The sequence below is a fragment of the Syngnathus scovelli genome, chromosome 5 (assembly GCF_024217435.2).
Source record: "Syngnathus scovelli strain Florida chromosome 5, RoL_Ssco_1.2, whole genome shotgun sequence".
Taxonomy (NCBI): domain Eukaryota; kingdom Metazoa; phylum Chordata; class Actinopteri; order Syngnathiformes; family Syngnathidae; genus Syngnathus; species Syngnathus scovelli.
This window is the reverse complement of record NC_090851.1, coordinates 14822086-14841488: the sequence shown is the minus strand read 5'-3', so window position 1 is coordinate 14841488 and position 19403 is coordinate 14822086. Positions and strand designations below refer to the sequence as shown.

Genomic DNA, 19403 nt, shown 5'->3' with positions numbered 1-19403 from the left:
TGTTCTAAAAACATATTTACAGTATGTGTTAAGAATTTTCCATGTTATTTATGTTATTCAGCCGTGCTTTGATTTGAGGTAGGGTGATTTATTTTGAAGGCCGTTTTCGGGCGATACCACTTCCTGTTTTACGTCCGTGTACATATGTCAGTTACAGTGGTACATAGTCATTGACGATGTAAGTGGGTCTCCTAACAACAGAAATGAACGCTCACATGTGTCTAACCTTTAGGACAATGTAGTATTGCTCCAAATGCTCGTTTAAATTCCTTTAGAGGTCTGTTTTTGCGTGTTAGCACGATCGCGAATTAGCATCTTTCCACTAACTCGTTAGCCTGCCCAGTACTTCTCGTTAACATTTTACACGCACACACGTATATTTATATTTTCAATATGTATACAAATTTTTGTATGTTATTTATACTATTAATGTATTATTTACATGTTTGAAGCAATTATTGAATGTTCTAATATTAAAATATCCACTTAAATTGTTTCATATACATTTATTGACACACAAAAAACCGTACTTCGCGGATTTCACTTATCGCGGGTGGTTTTTGAACCAATTATCCGTGATAAATGAGGGATTACTGTGTGTGTGTGCGTGTGATTGTGTGTGTGTGTGTGTGTGTGTGTGTGTGTGTGTATATATATATATATATATATATACACTTTATATATATATAAAGTATATATCATATATATATATATATATATATATATATATATATATACACTTTATATATATATAAAGTATATATCATATATATATATATATATATATATATATATATATATATATATATATATATATATATATATATATATATATATATATATGAGTTTGAGGGTTCTGCGCAGGATATTTCAGATGTTTCTGATATTTGCTGGAGCTGTCCATCCAGCGTCGAGGTAACTTCCCCCAGTACCTGTTGCATTTACCCTCCTCATTTTCTCTAGTTCTTCCTTTAGCCTTTGATATTTCTCCAGGTTTTCGAATACCAAAAGCCAATCAGCTTTTATTGACCAAATTTGTGTATGGCAAACAAGGAATTCGACTCCGGTTGATCTCAGCCTCTGTACAACACTTATGTGACTGACAACATTAATGTGACTAACAACATTTAAGTGGCAAGAACAGGATGTTATTACCCAGTGATGTCTCTGAGACTTTATGAGTGGTGTGAGTTCATCAGAGCGACAGCCTGGGGGAAGAAGCTGTGTCTATGTCTGCTGGTTTTGGCGTACAGCGCTCTGTAACGCCGTCCGGAGGGGAGTAGTTCGACCAGACACCTGGGTGAGAATGGTCTGTGGAGATGTAACTTGCATGTTTCCTGGTCCTGGACAAGTACAAGTCTTGGATAGATAGGAGGTTGATCCTGATTATCTTTTCCGCAGTCCTGATTGTCCGTTGCAGTCTGTGCTTGTCTTTTTTGGTGGCCAGGCCGAACCAGACAGTGATGGAGGTGCAGAGGATAGACTGGATGATAGCAGTGTAGAAGGTCTTCAGCAGCTCCTGTGGCAGGTTAACTGCCTGAGCTGTCCCAAAAAGTACAACCTCTGCTGGGCCTTCTTCCGTACAGAGTCTATGTGGCCGGTCCATTTCAGGTCCCGGGAGATTGTGGATCCCAGGAACTTGAAGGTGTCTGTGGTGGGAATAGCATTACTGAGGATGGTGAGGGATGGAAGTGGCGAAGGGTCTCTCATGAACTCCACTGTCATCTCCACCGTCTTGAGCAGGTTCAGCTCCAGGTGGTTTTGGCTGCACCAGTGGACCAGCCGCTCCACCTGTCTGTACGCAGTCTTGTCACCATCTCGGATCAGTCCGATGAGAGTGGTGTCGTCTGCATACTTCAGGAGCTTCACAGAAGAGTCGCCTGAGGAGCAATCGTTGGAGTAGAGAGAGAAGAGCAGTGGGGAAAGGACGCACCTCTGGGGGGCACCTGTGCTGGTGGTCCAGGTGTCGGATGTGATGGACCCCAGCCTCACATGCTGTATCCTGTTGGTCAGGAAGCTGGTGATCCACTGACAGGTGGAGGCAGGCGCCGCGAGCTGGATGAGCTTCTGGTGGAGGATGTCAGGAGCGATGGTGTTGAACGCCGAGCTGAAGTCCACAAACAGGATCCTGGCGTATGTCCCTAGGGTGTCTCGGTGGCGCAGGATGTAGTGCAGTCCCATGTTGACCGCATCACCCACCGACCTGTTGCCCCGGTAGCCAAACTGCAGGGGGCCCGTTATGTCCTTCAGGTGGCTCAACACTAGCCTCTCAAAGGATTTCATGGCCACAGATTTCCTGATGTTGCTATCATTCGGTATTGCTACATCTATCACGACTGCTGTTCTCTAGTGTTTATCCACCACCATGTCAGGCAATGAGTCAAGCAATATAGAACATTTTGAAACAGATGCACAAATAGATATAATGTTGTGGTCGTTGTTGTGAAACTTTGTTAAAAAAAAAAACCCTCAATGAATAGAGTATTATGCTCAAATGACAGAAAAAACAAAAGGGAGAGATTCCATTGGTAATCGCCAAAGGCATTTTAGACACACTGTTTTCATTCATGTGGTTTAGGAAATGTATGATTCACGCACAATAGCCTTCGTTCAACTCAGTAAGAATGGGTCCATTATTTCATTTCCATCATCCTACAACATCTCCATTAGAGTATGTTGAGCAGAAATTGAAGCACCAGCTTATTATTCATCAAGGTTGTATTCGGGCATAGATATGGAAGGGTGCCGTTGCAATGAAAAGACATGTTTTGTGGTCCTCATCTTGGTTTCATATTAACATTTTTTGCTGCATGAACACCTGAATAAAGGTGGTGGATTGGGGGCTGACTCTATTGCAGTAATAAGAACCTACCAAAGTTTAGCTTTCGTACAAATGTAAACTAAATCAACCACAAACAATAACACATGATACTTTTTTTATGGAAAGTGACAGTGAGCAGATGACAGCCAGCGTGTCATCCTTTTGTCATTAAGCCAGGCCTTCTGGTTGAAGAACATAAACAGATGAACTGAAAAGCACGACAATGTCCTTCATACAACAGTCTTGCACACCACTGAAGTCTTATTGATTTGAATGTAAGCCAGCATACAGTCGTCTACAGTACAATTACTGTTGCTCAGTACTGTACTTGAACAACTTCAATCAACGAAGGTTCATGATCTCAATCATAATTTGGGTGAATATGTACTTAACACAGTGTATCTGCCTGATACGTTTTTGCAATTCTGCTGCCTGTGAGCGTTTTGTGTTTGGTGCATAGGCGCAAACAACAGTTAGGACCCACCCCGCCACCCGAAGGCGGAGGTAGGCCACCCTCTCGTCCACCGGGTGAACCCCAATGTACAGGAGCTACATATGTGTGGTCTAACTATATCTAGTCTCTCACCACAAAAGAAACTCTGGATCCCCTAGCTCGACTATACAATAGAGCATACAAAATACATGGCAGACTCTCAATCTGGACCCATCACTGCACGTCACTTGCACGCTCCAATGCACTAACCTTCCAGAATTACAAAATTCTCATGGCAATAAAACTCTTCTATCAACTACACACAAATTATCTCCCACCTATAGTTAATTCACTCATCCCAGACCCTAATGAAAGACAGGCCCGCACCACCCGCTCAGTTACACAGGACCTCATCCGAACCATAGCATACAAAAATTATTTTGGCCTAAACTCTTTCATCCGCACATCTGTTTTGATCTGGAATGAGTTACCCCTTCAAATCAAATCAGCCACCTCTGTTACGCAATTTAAACGGCTATACTTAGACTTAGACTTAGACTTAGACTCAACTTTATTACACATATTTTTTAATAACAAACCAAATTTGCACCCATTAACAATTTTTATATTGGCCTCTGACCTCAAGCTGGTGGATCTGTAGTACAGTGATGCCTATATCTATTAACATGGGGTATCTTCACGATGTCATGTTATCTGCCTGTGCAATGTGTGGGTGTTTGTGTGTGTGTGCTTATGTGTATGATAATAACTGGATAGAGGAACAGAATGTGCTTTATGTTTTATGTATTATTGCACTTAATCACTGCACTTTATGTACCGTAATTTCTGGACTATAAATCGCGTTTTTTTCATAGTTTGGGGGGGGGGGGGGCGACTTATACTCAGGAGCGACTTATATGTGAATTTTTTCACAAATTTTAAAAATTCAAAAATCCATGATGTAGTGAAACCGCGATAAACGAACCGCGATGTAGCAAGGGATTACTGTCATTTGACCTGCAAGTGACGTCAGCAGCGCGGCGGTTGTTTACATAAGGACAAAGGATTCTATCCCGGGATGACGAAGATGACGAAGGGCCCCACGTTTAAAGGATTTAATGATTTGGAGTGACACAAGGTTTGAAAAACGTATTTATGTTATAGTTATTTGATATATTTTATTTCGTGTAGCAACTTGTATATGTTTTTATCGTTACAGTTCAGTAGTTGTTGGCTCGTTGAACTCTTGTTTTGTTAAATAAAGAGCCGTTTACCAAACCCACGTGTTTCCTGGTACTTTGTTAACGCTACAATATAGTTGTATACTAGATCTGTGCAGCGCGCACGGGGCGTTGTTGACATAAAGGACGAGGAATTTGATCGATGGATTTAATGATTAGGAGTGACACAGATGGTTTGATAATATTGTTGTTATATGATAGTTATTTGAAATATACTTTATATATCGTTATATGGGTCTGTGGAATAATTAGAAATGCAACATACTAGTCTGACGTCAGCGGCGCATATGTGGCGCATACACGGCATTGTTTACATAAAGGACGATCGATGGATTTAATGAATTGGAGTGACAGAGATGGTTTGATAAACGTGTTATTTATGTAATACTTATTTGAATAACTCTGAATGTTACTCAGGCCCGTTCTCAGTTCCTCGTTTGTGTATATGTCACGTTAGCATACCGTATCGTTTAGCCTGTTGTTGCTGGTTCATGTCTGTTCTTGGTGTTGGATTTTGACAAATAAATTTGCCCCAAAAGTGCGACTTATTCTCCGGTGCGACATATATATATGTTTTTTTCACTGTATTGTGCATTTTATGGCTGGTGCGACTTATACTCCGGTGCGACTTATAGTCAGAAAATTACGGTATACTGAATGCACTCCCATCCTGTTAAGTCTGCACTTTATAATTGTCCATGCACTTAATTGTATTCGATGTATGTGATGTATTTGAAATGTATATATTGTATTGAAATGTATTTAATGTTATAGGAACCTGCTGTAAAACAGTTCTTGAACTGAGTCAGGCCTTTCCATGAAACCTTGATGTTACATGTCGACCTTTACTTTAAATAAACTAAACTAAACTAAGTTTTCTGCCTTGCACACCAGCTCGGGGCTCCTTCCCTGCCAAAGAGGTGACATTCCATGTCTCTAAAGCTAGCCTCTGTAGCCGGGGTAGCCCAGGTCTCTCTACACCTGACCCCTATGGACCGTCCTTGAAGTGGCATCGGGTCAAGGGGTAAAATGCTTCAGTAGTGGTTTGATAAGTATTTTTTAAGTTCATTACAGTAATTAGAAGACAGAGACTATCACGCAATTACTACCCTAGATTAGTCATTATGGCAGCCAGAGTCACGTAACATACGTAAGTGATCTGACCACTATTCAAAAATACATCGTAATGCAGGGCACTGTTTCGACCCTGGAGACAATGTTAATGTGATGGCATTTACAGCTTCAAGCTCAGAGACTTGATCACAGCAGTGCAGTGTCTGATATTTTTTCTCTGGACCACTCTATGACACAACATAATCACCAAGTGCAAAAGGTCACTGTCAAATTTAGGAGCTATATTGGTAGTAAGTGCAATGAAATGTACATCACAACTAAAAGAGGAATTGATTTGTTTATAAAAACTTAGGGAAAGAGTTTCCTGATCTTAAATGTCCAAGTGTCTTTGCTGACTCAGAACATGTTTTTATATGCACACAATAACACACTCACAAAGTCATCTTCATCTTAATGCCAAACATCTCATTAATGGCTGCTTCATTTAAGTTCTATCAAGGACAGACAAGCGGGGCGACCAAATGCTGCACACTGTTTATTGGGGGATCAGGGAAGATCGAGCTTGGGGATCTCTGGGGGCGAGGCTGAGACGTGGTCGGTGATCATGCGTTCGATTGGGGCAGGCAGCGTTCAGGCTTGGTGGAAGGACGGGCAGTTGGCCAGGGCAGACGGCGTTCAGGCTTGGTCGGTGGACGGGCAGTTGGTCAGGGTAGGCGGCATTCGGGCGTAGTCGGTCAGCACACAAAGGGAGGTCGGCAACTGGGAATCAAAGCAGGTCACAAGGCACACAGCACAAGAACGAGTGGGTAGCATACGCGGACAAACTGACAGGGAAGTGATGGGTGTGTGGTGTTTAAATATCAGTCAGCTGATGAGCAGAGACAGGTGCAGGTGATTGAAGTGATGAGTGCGCGTGGTTAACGGCAGAGCGCGTTTATGAATTTTTTTTCTGATCAGGAAAATTAAAACAGTCTGTATTTTCTATTTTAGCCATTCGTTATGGAGGAATAATGAAATAACTAATGCCTTGAAAATTGCAGAACTCACACAAAAAATGCGGGAAATTCAGTTTCCAGCAGGTAAATACATAAATAAACAGATAGACAATATAAACATCGGACACGACAAAAACAACAACAAAAGAGAGGAAGACAATAGATCTTATTAGATAGGTTAATATTAATTAAATAGATGAAATAAACAAACAATAAACAGCATTATGACCGTGAACACGCCCCTCAGCCCCGTGATGAGTTAAAAAGTCTCATGGCATGGGGAAGAAATGAACCCCTCAGCCTTTCCATGGAGCAAGACTGTGTCAACAGCCTGTCACTGAAGCTACTCCTCCGCCCAGTGACGGTGTGGTACAGTGGGTGGACGGGGTTGTCTTTGATAGACAGCATCCTGGCCAATTAGTGTGCTCCTAATCTTTCCCACGTCAAACAATTACATTTCGACAAGGTGACCCCTGGGGATTGTATTGCAGTTTTTTTATCTGAAACTGATGATGAAGGCAGGCAAGGACTGGCAGCACAGCATAGCTGTTGCATCTCCTGCTCAACTGGATAGATGGTCGGTGCCTACGACCGCTGAACAAGGTGATCCTGGCTGCCTATCTGGCGGTAGCTGGCTAACGCGGTCAGTGTGTTGAGCTTTTTGCCTGATTTTGCAGCAACACTTTTCAGGACTGTGGCATTAGCATAATTTCAAGTTTGGAGGAAATTGTAACTGTGTGGCCTGTCAATGTTGGTGTGCCTGTGTGTGCCTCGAAACAACGCACGTCAATTGCTATTATTTCCTTGATTGCTGGGTTTCATTTTCTTGTGATAGTTGAGGAATTAAGAAAAAAACAAATGGGACAATCTAAGTTAAAGACCAGCAATTAATTAAAAAGTTCTGACTTTGAAGATGAAGTGTTTTGGTCAGAGTACAGAATGAAATGGCTAATTTTAACCAGGATGGATGGATGGTTGGCCCACTCCACAGCATTGGCTTCTTTCTGAAAATTGCAGTGATGCGTTAAAAATCTTTGTGTCTCTTCGGGCTAGCCGCCCACCCATTGAGCTCCCTCCGTCTGCCAGGCAGACCACCCCTGAATCAACAGCATCCTGGGTAAATCTGACAGTGGCATTATACTTGTCTCAAAGATTAAGCTGTGCAGGTCTTACAAGTACACATTGCCATAACCTAAACTTTTGGCACTGTGGGCAATACCATTTACCATCTGGTACAATCTTAACATGAATGCACATGTAGTGATACCACTTATTATGGCATACTGCATTGTCACTTCGAATAATTTTTCCAAACTCAACCTGACCACTGTCATGTGCCTTCTTCACCTGCTTTCCAGCCGTGCCCCCAATCAAGCCAATCACCAGCACCTGCCACTGGGTCCATGCACTGGTCGCACAATGGTTGGTTCGTTCTGTCAAGAACAAGGCAGGGCGACTAAATGCAGCACTTTATTGGAAAAGGGGAAAGGGAAAGTGGAAGGCTGGACTGCCAGAGTGCTGCTAGCCTCGGAGCGACAAGCTGGCTGATGGCAGGAACCAACCTGGTGGAGAGCGCAGCTGAGCAAGCGCGCTGGGTGGAAGAATGCAGCACGTAGTCATGGTCAGCAAGTAGGTGGTTGAGGCAGGCAGCGATCAGAGCGTAGTTAAGGACAGGCAAGTGGTCAGGACGGGATGCGAGGAAGACGAGTCGGGTCGGTACATGGGCAATGTCACGGGATCGGTCGGGCAGAGCACAGAAGTGCTGTCACAGGCAGGGTAAGAGGACGAACCAGCAGCGACTGGATGGATTCACGGGGTTTAAGTAGGGCTGACATAACGAGCAGTGGCAGGTGCTGGTGATTGGCTTGATTGGGGGCATAGCTGAGAGTGATAATGTTGAAGGAAAGGAGTGGCTGGATGGCAGGTTTTCCGGTTGCCCCCCACGTCCCAAGAACAGGCATGGTGGGCGGACTGAGCACTCAAACTTGCCCGTAGGTGTGAGTGCGGATGGTTCTTCTCTGTGTGCCCTGCGATTGGCCCGTGACCCCCGAAGGGACAAAGCGGTACAGAAAATGGATACGTGTGTGTATGTGTGTGTGTGTGCGTGCGTGTGCGCATATGTGTGCTGCTGTCGAAGGGATTTGTTTGTTATAAGAACTAGAATGGTAAAATATATATTATTTGGTGTCATTTGTCGTTGTCGATCTGAAAATCAATAAAACAACATTTAAAAGGAAGCTCACTTGTGTCCCGGGTAGTGAGGGTAAGATGGATGCTTGGAAACTTTATTTTTTTCAATATTCCTGATGGAGATCACACAAAGTGACAAAATACTTTTTTCCATTACATTTCCAAAATTTTTATTTTACAAATTTTTATTGAATAAGAAATAAACACGCAACAGATAGATGCTTTGAGTGAAGCATATTAGTGGACACTGGACGATACATAGAGAAGACAGGAGGGACATTATCTGTCACTGAATCCGCAGCTCCTCCACCCCCCCCCCCCCCCCCCCCCCAGCGTGCGAGGCTTCAAATAATCAAATTCTTCAACTTGCATCAGTTTGTCTCCATAGCACTTTTTAGCACGCTGCAATTGGGCGACGCCACAATTTAAGCAGCACTTGGCATCTTCAAAACGCAAAAGCAATTGACGCATCGAAAAGGCAGCATACGGACGCAATCTACACTAGCAGCAGCTGCATCATTTTTCTGCCGTCGACAATGGAAAGGGAGATGCTATTTTTTCCGAAGTGGCACAGTGCGCTTTGGTTTGAAATTGTGCTGATGTTCTTGATATTGCAAGGAGCCAGACCCGAGATAACTTGCAGGTCATGTCAGGTTGGAAATACGGTGCTTGCCCGGCAAATGTTTCTGAAATTTTTCACAAACGAAAGTGTGACACCATTGAAAGAAGTTGACGGTCACAGCGATGAGGCTGGGAGATCCCGAGCAGCAAGTGTCGGAACTCCAAGGCTCCATCACACATCTTTTTCCGCTGAACGCGCTCCTGATCGGGCAGAGGCGTTGAGACTGTTACGGAGTACAGAAACTCTGCGCTCAAATGAAGTCGGTGACAACCGCCTTTCGGCACAATACAATGCCACTGGCGGTGCAAAAAGAACGCGCGGTAGCAGGAGCAGCGACGACCGTAGTGTTGGACACCCGAGTTCTGGAAGGAGAGTGACGCGCTCAGAACTGCGCTGGAGCAGCGAAGAGAGGCGAGTCGGCGGCTCCAGGCAGGACGAGCTCAAACTTAACAGCTCCACGTTTGCCTTGACCGGGGATTCATCTCACAACCAAGCTATGGTGCACTGGTCTGGCCAGAACAGCAGCGTAAGTGATTTCTTCTTTCGACGACCAACACCTCTATTCATTTTTAACTCATGCTGGCCAAATCAGGCGGGGCACATCACGGTAATGATCTGAAAGTGAGTGAATGTTTCGGCAAAGGACCAAAAATGTGTTATTGGGGGTGTGATTAGAGATTTTGTTTCTTTGATTCATTTGGGAAATGGTTTGCCCTCTGACCTTTATGGAGAATCTCGGGTGGGAGTTGCACCCATAACACCCAGCAACAGTATTGCTGCTGTCTAATACACTATAATGGACCAATTGTTTCCAGATGAGTACAAATAAATTTAATGGGACGTACAGTAATTCATCCTGAGTGGATTTGTGTCCATTAGGAACACATAATGAGAGCATAAGAGAATTAATAAATTGTCAAATAAAATGCCACATACAGGACTGATAGCATCAAATATTTGTTTGCATTTAAAAGAGCATGGACACTTTTATTCCAAATTAGACATGATACTACAACTATAACTATTTAGCTCTCTTTACCATTGTGATTCATGTTGGATAAATGAATGCGAGTGAAAGGCGACCCCAAGAAATGTATCTCTTTGTCACAGTTTTTATCTTATAAACTGTATTGGCCCATTTCTCAGTTTTTAATTCATAATTTATAAATTAAACAAAGCCTCCATATAAGAACAGCCTGAAACCTTTGTCAATGCACAGTACTGTATTTGTCCATGACACCAAATTGAATGCAAAATGAAAAAAAAACACACAAAAAAAAACAGCAAAACTGAATATGAACACCAGTTATTGTAAGTGCTTTTTTGTTGTCCTCTTATTTACATAACTCAATACAATTTGCTATTATTTCTCAAAACTTCAATTAACATGGGAAAAAGATGTCCTTGGGGACATTTAGCAGAGCATGGTGCCAATGTATATTTTTGCTGCAGGGCCAATGACTCGACAGCTGCTTTTTTTCACAGTCGAAATGCAAATTGAAATAATGAATCACTTCTTTTGTTTTTCTGTTAAGGTTTGACTTTTTTTTCTGTAATTGGCTCCCACAAGTCAATATCATTTTTTGTTCCAGTGCTCCACACAAATCTGTACCAAACTAGTTATACTCAAACTCATACTACCAATTCTCACATCCACCACTTTTCCATAACTTGTCACGCGCCTCAGGTGTTTCCTTGCAACCGACACATTATTTCAGCTTTTAACAAATCTGACCAGCCATGGCTGGGAAAAATTTTAATTTTATAATGTGAATCAAAGCTATTCAATAAACAATCTGTCCCTATTCTTTTGGATGATGAAAACAATTTAGTAGCATATGCAAAGCTGATGCAGAACTAAATCTGTCATGTTTTTTGCAAGCAGAAGTCCTCACCACTGGAGATGTATAAATAAACAGATGAGTTACTACTGCCACATACTATGTAAAGAATCACGATAAGGTTTTGCTGCTGTTAAAAACAACCCATAGCCCATTGTCTTGGGATGTTTGAGGTTGTACATCTTCCAGATGAAAGTGAGACACTAATGACAGTGATTTAAGTTTAACAGCCCTGAGCGCATGACACAAATGAACTACGAATACAGAAGAACACCTAATAGACTATGTGCAATTTATTAGATAATAGCAGAAGATGACAGGGATACACTGATGAATGGTTGAATCATGATGTGCTCAGAACAATTTTATGCAATTATATGTGCAGCTCATAGAGTTCTCAATTTAAATTATACACGAACTAATAAAAAACATATCCCGGGAAATACCATCTACCTATTCTTAGAAAAGAAACAGAATGAGACAAACATACACACTGTGGTTTATTTATCAAATTTTTCTAGGTAACTGTTTGTTGTGTTGAATGCTTTGGGTACAAAATTGGTACAGTATGTAGGCAGAAACTATTTAGCCTGGAGAAAATTCCTTTCCTCTGCAGTCATAGATACAAAAACCTCCATCCATCCATTTTAAACACCGCTTATCCTGTTCAGGGTCGCTGGAGCCTATCCCAGCCGGGAAGGGACGAAAGGCAGACTATACCCTGAACTGGTCGCCAGCCAGACGCAGGGCACATATAGAGACAAACAACCAGTCACACCCACATGCACACTGTCACTGAGTGGGAATCAGTCCCATGCTGCCTGTACACAAGTCAGGCACGTGTACCCTTGCAGCATCAGCGACTTGCTACAAAAACCTAAAAAAAAAAAAAAAAACTTGAGGCCAATAAACCGCAATCGATAAAAGACATGTGGGAGTAGTAATTACTAAATACAATGAATGAAATGAAATAAATAGGAAGTACACTTGAAACGTTAATTGTACAAATCATAATTCTCTTTTCATGTATGTGCAATACAAAGTGCTAATGTGGTACTTTGTAATACTTCCAATGGAATTGGCGCCCCTACCCCTACCACCTCATGGAACAATTTCCTTAGTCTATCAGATGTGCATGACAGAGACAGCAGCCTGTCAGGAAACATGCTCCACTGCATGATTACTATGTCATGGACTGGGTGGTTCGGTTCATGTTGTCCAATGACATCCCTTAATGGCGGGTCCTTCTCTCTGTAACATGTTAAGGATTCCGGTTCTGTTCCAATAACAGAACCAACTTTTCTCATTGTCCTTCTATCGCATCTCTTTTTCTGATGTAGCACATGGCAGCATAGCAGATTTCTTTGAATATTTACTGTTTCTACCATGTGGATTATCTACATGTTCATACTGTTACTCTTTTAAAGGGAACGGGAATGAAAAACCAATAGCATTAAAATGACAGCCTATGTGTACTGCAAACTTCAGACTGGTCGATTCGTTGCCTTTACGACACAATGATGATTACAGCGTGTTTTCGACTGGTCATTAATAAGGTGTTTGTGGCTTGTGGAGGAGGCAGGGCTACTTGCAGAAACTGATGAGAGCGCTGACTCAAATTAGTTCACCACCTTAAGTGAGTTAAATTGTCTTAAATTTGTGAATGCACAGCTTTGGCAAGTGAGGGCACACCAGTTAAGGTGGGAAAGCAGGCTTGAACAGGATTTTGAAAAGCTTTCGGAAAACGTACTAGTACATTACAATGAAAGGATTGCGCAGAATCAGTTTAACACACACAAAGTGTTCCAGGGCAATTGTTTGCAAACATAAACTATGCATAACCTGTTTCAATGGTGGCCCCAGAATGAGAACAGGTTAACTCATTTGGCTAATTTGTGCAAACATTACCTGGCTGCTCCAGTGGCAAGCACATGGAGCGAGTATCTTTTTCTTCTGGGTGCAAAGCCCATCATGTCACCAAGCCCACATCCACCTGCTTGGTTTCTAATGTAGTAAAACGTAACAGCTGAGATTGTGCTTGTTGTTGATATAATTGCTGTTCTTCATGAATTCTCTGTATCTGCTGGACATTGTTAGTCGGTACAGATTGCTATAAGGCAGTACTGAAAAGAATAACAGTGATATCTGTTAGAGATTTGCTCACTCCAACTTATTTTGCAAGAACCAAACAGAAGACAAGCAAGTTCTTTTAGACACCTGCAGGTGGAGAGTTCACTCGTTGAAGGAATGAAGTCTAAAAGTCTCCTCCCTGCAAGGGCATATTTATTAGGAGGAACAGAGTGGGGGTGGGAGTTGACAGGTTTGGTGAACCCCCGGCCTCTGATAAGATCAGAGCAGGGGGTGTTTTACACTATTGTGGGAAACAGACTCTGCATTGTGAGGGCCAGACGTGATTGATTTAATTATCACATTGTGAGGGCCAGACGTGGTTGATTTAATTATTACATTGTGAGGGCCAGACGTGATTGATTTAATCATTACAGTCTACATTCCAACATAATCATAGGATCAAACTAACCTGAAAACCCTAACAATATCGGCAGCGATTGGTTTATGGCAGTTGTGTCAAACTCATTTATGTCGTGAGTCGCATCATAGTCATAGTTTTCTTTGGTGGCGTATTATGACTGGGCTACACAGTTAATGAATAACTAGTTTTTAAATCAAAGACTAGTAAAAACTCTTCAAATACTTTAAAAAGATGAATGGTTATACACATTTTTAGCGATATCTATTTTTAAAGCGTGAAGACAATTTGTAATTTTAGCATTGACACATGAAGTTGATGCACAATCTGTCTTTACGGGCCACCTAAAATGATGCGGCGGGCCGTATCTGGCCCACAAGCCTTGAGTTTGACACCTATGGTTTATGGTGACTCAACTTTCATTACAGCAGTGTTGACTTCCATGAGGCTTAAACTTTTTAACTTTTGGTAATTGTTCCAATCACAGGAGAATCACTTTGTCTTTTATTCTTTGCTTCTCTCATTAAAATGGCATTTTCTGTTAATTAATTTTTTTTACAAAGCTCCATTGCAGTGACATGCGGTGAGGGTTGGGTTTGGTGAGGCAGGCTAACTATCGCCCCATCTTTGAGGCAAAGGTACTGGCTGCCTCAAGGCCCGTATTTTCCCGCTGACTGCAAGCACGCACCGTTTGCACGCGCTCAGTAGAATGTGTGAGTGGTGCACACTCTCACACCCACGCCCTGAGAGGCACTACCTGTCACTGCCTCAGCCTCCATGATTCTCGTATCCCGTTGTTATTTGAACAAGAAATACAGCTATTTTGACTATGAAAATGATCCAAATGTATAGGAAACACACCAAAATTGCATTAAAAGCATAGACCACAGGACAGATATTATATTATGTTTCATTATATTATTAATTTTTTAACAACTTATGGTGACAGCTGAGAAAACCATGTTGAGCCCTTTACTGCCCCTGGTGGCAAGGTGAGGCACTGCCTCACCTGCCTCCTATGAGCGCACGTGCCTGCTCCATTGCCATGTTAACTTTTCATGTGTTTAAATCAAATCCGTAAATATTGACACAGCTGTATTTATTCTTTTGCTGGTAAACTTCAACTCAAGAATTTAAGTTATTTACGTAGAAGAGGTGTTCTTAACATGTTTTTGTAGTTTTTGAAGAATTTGAAAGTAATAGAAAAGTGAACCATTTAATGTAGACTGTTAACTGTTAAAATAGTTTACAACCATAACATTTGCTGCTTGTTGAATTGAAAAGTACAAATAACATTTAATTTTGGTTGAATTATATTTTTCATATTTTCAAGGACAATGCAACTCATACTCGTATCGGTACTGTCACGTCGCCCCCAACTGCTCCACTATGTGTCTGTTGTCTTGGTTTCTGTCTGTGTGCTCGCCCCTCCCCTCCTGTGTGCCCATGATTAGTGTGATTGTTCCCACCTGCCTCTCGTTACCTGTCTTGTATAAAAGTCCTGTCTGCCCCTCTCTCCCTGTCGGATCATTGGTATTGGTATTGGTATTGGTATTGGTATTGTCATTGGTTTGGTTTTGGTCATTGGTTTTGGTTCCTGTCATTCGGTGTGTTGTCCTGTCTTGGTGCCGTCATGTCCTGCTGTCTTGTTTCACGTCCCGGTCAGTCAGTCAAGTTATTGTTTGCTATGTCATGTCAGTTGCTTTTTGAGTTCCGCCAATAAACCCTGGTCCAAGCTGCACTTGGTCGTCCTGCTCCATGCTGCTCCACCCGACCGTGACAGAATGATCCGACCACTACAACGACCAGCGCTTGGACCCCCCTCCACCACCAGCTCCCGCTGCGACGCCCGGTCGTCGTCCGAGCTTGTCCCGGCGCCATCAGCTCCGCGACCGTCATCGGACTTCGCTCCCGCGACGCCGGACCCGCGGCCGCCATCGGAGTTCCTCCCGGCACCATCGCCTCTGCGACCGTCGTCGGACTTCGCTGCCGCGACGCCGGACCCGCGGCCGCCATCGGAGTGCTTCTGGCGCCAGCGGCTTTGCGGCCGCGATCGGACTCTGGTGCCGCGACGCCGGACCCACGGCCGCCGTTGGAGTGCCTCCCGGCGTCATCAGACTCACGGCCGCCATCGGGCTCCACCCCTGCGTTGCAGGACCTGCGGGCGTCGCCAGACATCCAAGCCAGCTGCGTCGGACCCGCGATCGTCCCTGGCTCCACTCCCACTGCTGCGGCGCGTGATGGCTCTTGCCGCCGCGCAGAGCCCCGCCTTCCGAATGTCGCCGATCACTGTACGGACTTTGTGAGTGGCCGCCGATCGCGGTACAGACTTCCCAAGTCGCCGCCCCAGTGCGGTTGTGTTCCCCAAGTCGCTGCCCGAGCGCGGTTCTGTTCCCCAAGTCGCCGCCAGAGTGCGGCTCTGTCCCCTAGGTCACCGCCAGAGTGCGGCTCTGTCCCCTAGGTCACCGCCCGAGTGCGGCTCTGTCCCCTAGGTCACCGCCCGAGTGCGGCTCTGTCCCCTAGGTCACCGCCCGAGTGCGGCTCTGTCCCCTAGGTCACCGCCCGAGTGCGGCTCTGTCCCCTAGGTCACCGCCCGAGTGCGGCTCTGTCCCCTAGGTCACCGCCCGAGTGCGGCTCTGTCCCCTAGGTCACCGCCCGAGTGCGGCTCTGTCCCCTAGGTCACCGCCCGAGTGCGGCTCTGTCCCCTAGGTCACCGCCCGAGTGCGGCTCTGTCCCCTAGGTCGCCGCCCGAGTGCGGCTCTGTCCCCTAGGTCGCCGCCAGAGTGCGGATCTGTCCCCGCAGTCGCCGCCAGAGTGCGGATCTGTCCCCGCAGTCGCCGCCAGAGTGCGGATCTGTCCCCGCAGTCGCCGCCAGAGTGCGGATCTGTCCCCGCAGTCGCCGCCAGAGTGCGGATCTGTCCCCGCAGTCGCCGCCAGAGTGCGGATCTGTCCCCGCAGTCGCCGCCAGAGTGCGGATCTGTCCCCGCAGTCGCCGCCAGAGTGCGGATCTGTCCCCGCAGTCGCCGCCAGAGTGCGGATCTGTCCCCGCAGTCGCCGCCAGAGTGCGGATCTGTCCCCGCAGTCGCCGCCAGAGTGCGGATCTGTCCCCGCAGTCGCCGCCAGAGTGCGGATCTGTCCCCGCAGTCGCCGCCAGAGTGCGGATCTGTCCCCGCAGTCGCCGCCAGAGTGCGGATCTGTCCCCGCAGTCGCCGCCAGAGTGCGGATCTGTCCCCGCAGTCGCCGCCAGAGTGCGGATCTGTCCCCGCAGTCGCCGCCAGAGTGCGGATCTGTCCCCGCAGTCGCCGCCAGAGTGCGGATCTGTCCCCGCAGTCACCGCCAGAGTGCGGATCTGTCCCCAAGTCGCCGCCCGAGTGCGGTGCGGTTCGGTTCCCCAAGTCGCCGCCCGAGTGCGGCGCGGTTCGGTTCCCCAAGTCGCCGCCCGAGTGCGGCGCGGTTCGGTTCCCCTAGTTTTTTTTTTTTTGGGACGTCGGGAGACGTCCCTTGTGGGGGGGGTTCTGTCACGTCGCCCCCAACTGCTCCACTATGTGTCTGTTGTCTTGGTTTCTGTCTGTGTGCTCGCCCCTCCCCTCCTGTGTGCCCATGATTAGTGTGATTGTTCCCACCTGCCTCTCGTTACCTGTCTTGTATAAAAGTCCTGTCTGCCCCTCTCTCCCTGTCGGATCATTGGTATTGGTATTGGTATTGGTATTGGTATTGTCATTGGTTTGGTTTTGGTCATTGGTTTTGGTTCCTGTCATTCGGTGTGTTGTCCTGTCTTGGTGCCGTCATGTCCTGCTGTCTTGTTTCACGTCCCGGTCAGTCAGTCAAGTTATTGTTTGCTATGTCATGTCAGTTGCTTTTTGAGTTCCGCCAATAAACCCTGGTCCAAGCTGCACTTGGTCGTCCTGCTCCATGCTGCTCCACCCGACCGTGACAGGTACTCTGTATCGGCAAGCACTGTAATCAAAATACTCATACTCGTATCAGTTTTTTAAAAAGCGGTATCGGTGCATCCCTAGTAATATATATAGTCGATCAGTTTCTTCATACCATACATACTGATCACGGTATGTTCAATAGGTTGTTCTCTATCTGTACATGGGATGCAATGTATAGTTATGTGTTGAAATGTAATAAACAAATGTCGCGCAATGATTTTCGTTGAATCAAAATCATGATTTTAGAAAGAAATTAAACAAAGATTATCACCAATATTCCTCACATTTATGGCTGCAACATCTCCTGTTACTAGTTTGACAAATGTATAGGGATCTTGAATCAAATTCTAATAGCATATAAATAGTTGATGGATGACAAATGTGGAGTGGTAATAAACTTGGTGTCACTGTTGCACATCACACTTGTCGTTCTTTAACATTAATTGCTAAACAAGTTAGTGCAATGATGTTACGTAGCCTTCATCATCTTCACTTTGCACTCCTTTTTGTTAAACATTGCACACATCAAATTCATAACACTAGTCACAATGATTCAAATCAGCATCCTTTGGGAGGAAAAAAAGCTGCTCAATATGATGGCAGATGCTCATATCCAGCAAATGGGGCTGAATAAAACATAAACCTACACAACACAACAAGTAATAGCTTTAAATATAGCTGACAAGAAACAACGGTCATCCATAGCGTATCTGTCAATGATCTTTCTTATAACACAGAAAAACTCAATCATGCTGGACAAAAAATGCTGCAGTCATTTATGCTTTAGATGTTAGTCTTTTATCAGTAACCTGGATATTTTCATCTATTTTTCTCCTCAGCAAAGTCGTCCATTGCGGATAAGTGTCTCAAAAAATTTAATGAAACTTTGTGCATAGTGTTGTGGCGATTGACTCATTATTGTGTTTTTGCAACATGAACTTTACGGGACAGTGTATGTTATGTAAACATTCATATTCCTATAATAAGGTCTAGGTGTGGGGAGGCGTGCTTTCTGTGGAGTATGTGGCATATTGTTCTGATGGATTATAGTCATGTATTGGGACAATATTTTCCATTATGAATAGCAGTCAAAAAATGGTTTCTTGCTGACCTATTGACAATATAAAAACAACTCTTTCACTCTTGTAACAAAGTAAGATTCTGGCACCAATTAATTAGGCACTAGTCATGAGTCTATGCTGTGACATAAAAAATATCACAGCATATACCACTCTGGTTGCACTGTCTAGGCCAGGGGTGGGCAAACGTTTTGACTGGCGGGCCGAATTTGGTTCTAAATTTTGATCGGGGGGCCGAACCAGGAGCAGATGGATGTAGTGTTTGTGTGACGTAATAAAAATGACATGTACAGGTCATTGCATAAACGTTTTGTGCTTTTAGTAGGTAGTGAAGCATGGATATTCAAAAAATATTTTTTGAAAACAAATGCATTTATTAACAGCATTAAAAATATATTTCACCCAAAAACTACTATCAGTGATTCTCATTAAATACGACACTGTTATTATGAATAATAGTTTCCATCACTTCAGCGCCTGCAGGTCAGATTTATGAAATATGTTTATCGAATGAGGCAAAATCACATCAAACGGCAAACATTCTGACCAAATACATCATCTTGAAGAATCAGTGAAAGAATACGTCTAAATAAAGTAATAAAGAAATCAATAGTGTTGTTGGTCTCCCTTTTTTGCTAGTGCATCATGGTCTGGAGTAAAATTTGTTGTGGTAATTCTTAG

The 19403-nt window shown here is 44.2% G+C and overlaps 1 protein-coding gene and 2 long non-coding RNA genes across 7 annotated transcripts in view; 2 read left to right on the top strand and 1 right to left on the bottom strand.

The window, feature by feature from the left end:
• Positions 1–6091: 6091 nt before the first annotated feature.
• Positions 6092–8350, bottom strand: LOC137840318 (uncharacterized). Its single transcript, XR_011086880.1, has 3 exons — positions 8127–8350; positions 7912–7997; positions 6092–6328 (listed from the first exon to the last, which is right to left on the bottom strand). It is a non-coding gene; the product is annotated as an uncharacterized lncRNA (long non-coding RNA).
• Positions 8351–9122: 772 nt separating this feature from the next.
• Positions 9123–19403, top strand: part of sorcs1 (sortilin-related VPS10 domain containing receptor 1) — a 204242-nt gene continuing 193961 nt past the window's right edge. For all 5 annotated transcript variants that reach the window (XR_007481580.1, XM_049721514.1, XM_049721513.1 and 2 more), the window contains exon 1: positions 9123–9902. Coding sequence is in view for 4 of the 5 variants with exons in the window: in XM_049721514.1 (XP_049577471.1) it covers positions 9291–9902 (612 nt within the window). In the remaining variant the exon portion in view is untranslated. The remainder of the gene's footprint in view (positions 9903–19403) is intronic.
• On the top strand, positions 9910–19302 carry LOC137840308 (uncharacterized). Its single transcript, XR_011086864.1, has 2 exons — positions 9910–15063; positions 17643–19302. It is a non-coding gene; the product is annotated as an uncharacterized lncRNA (long non-coding RNA).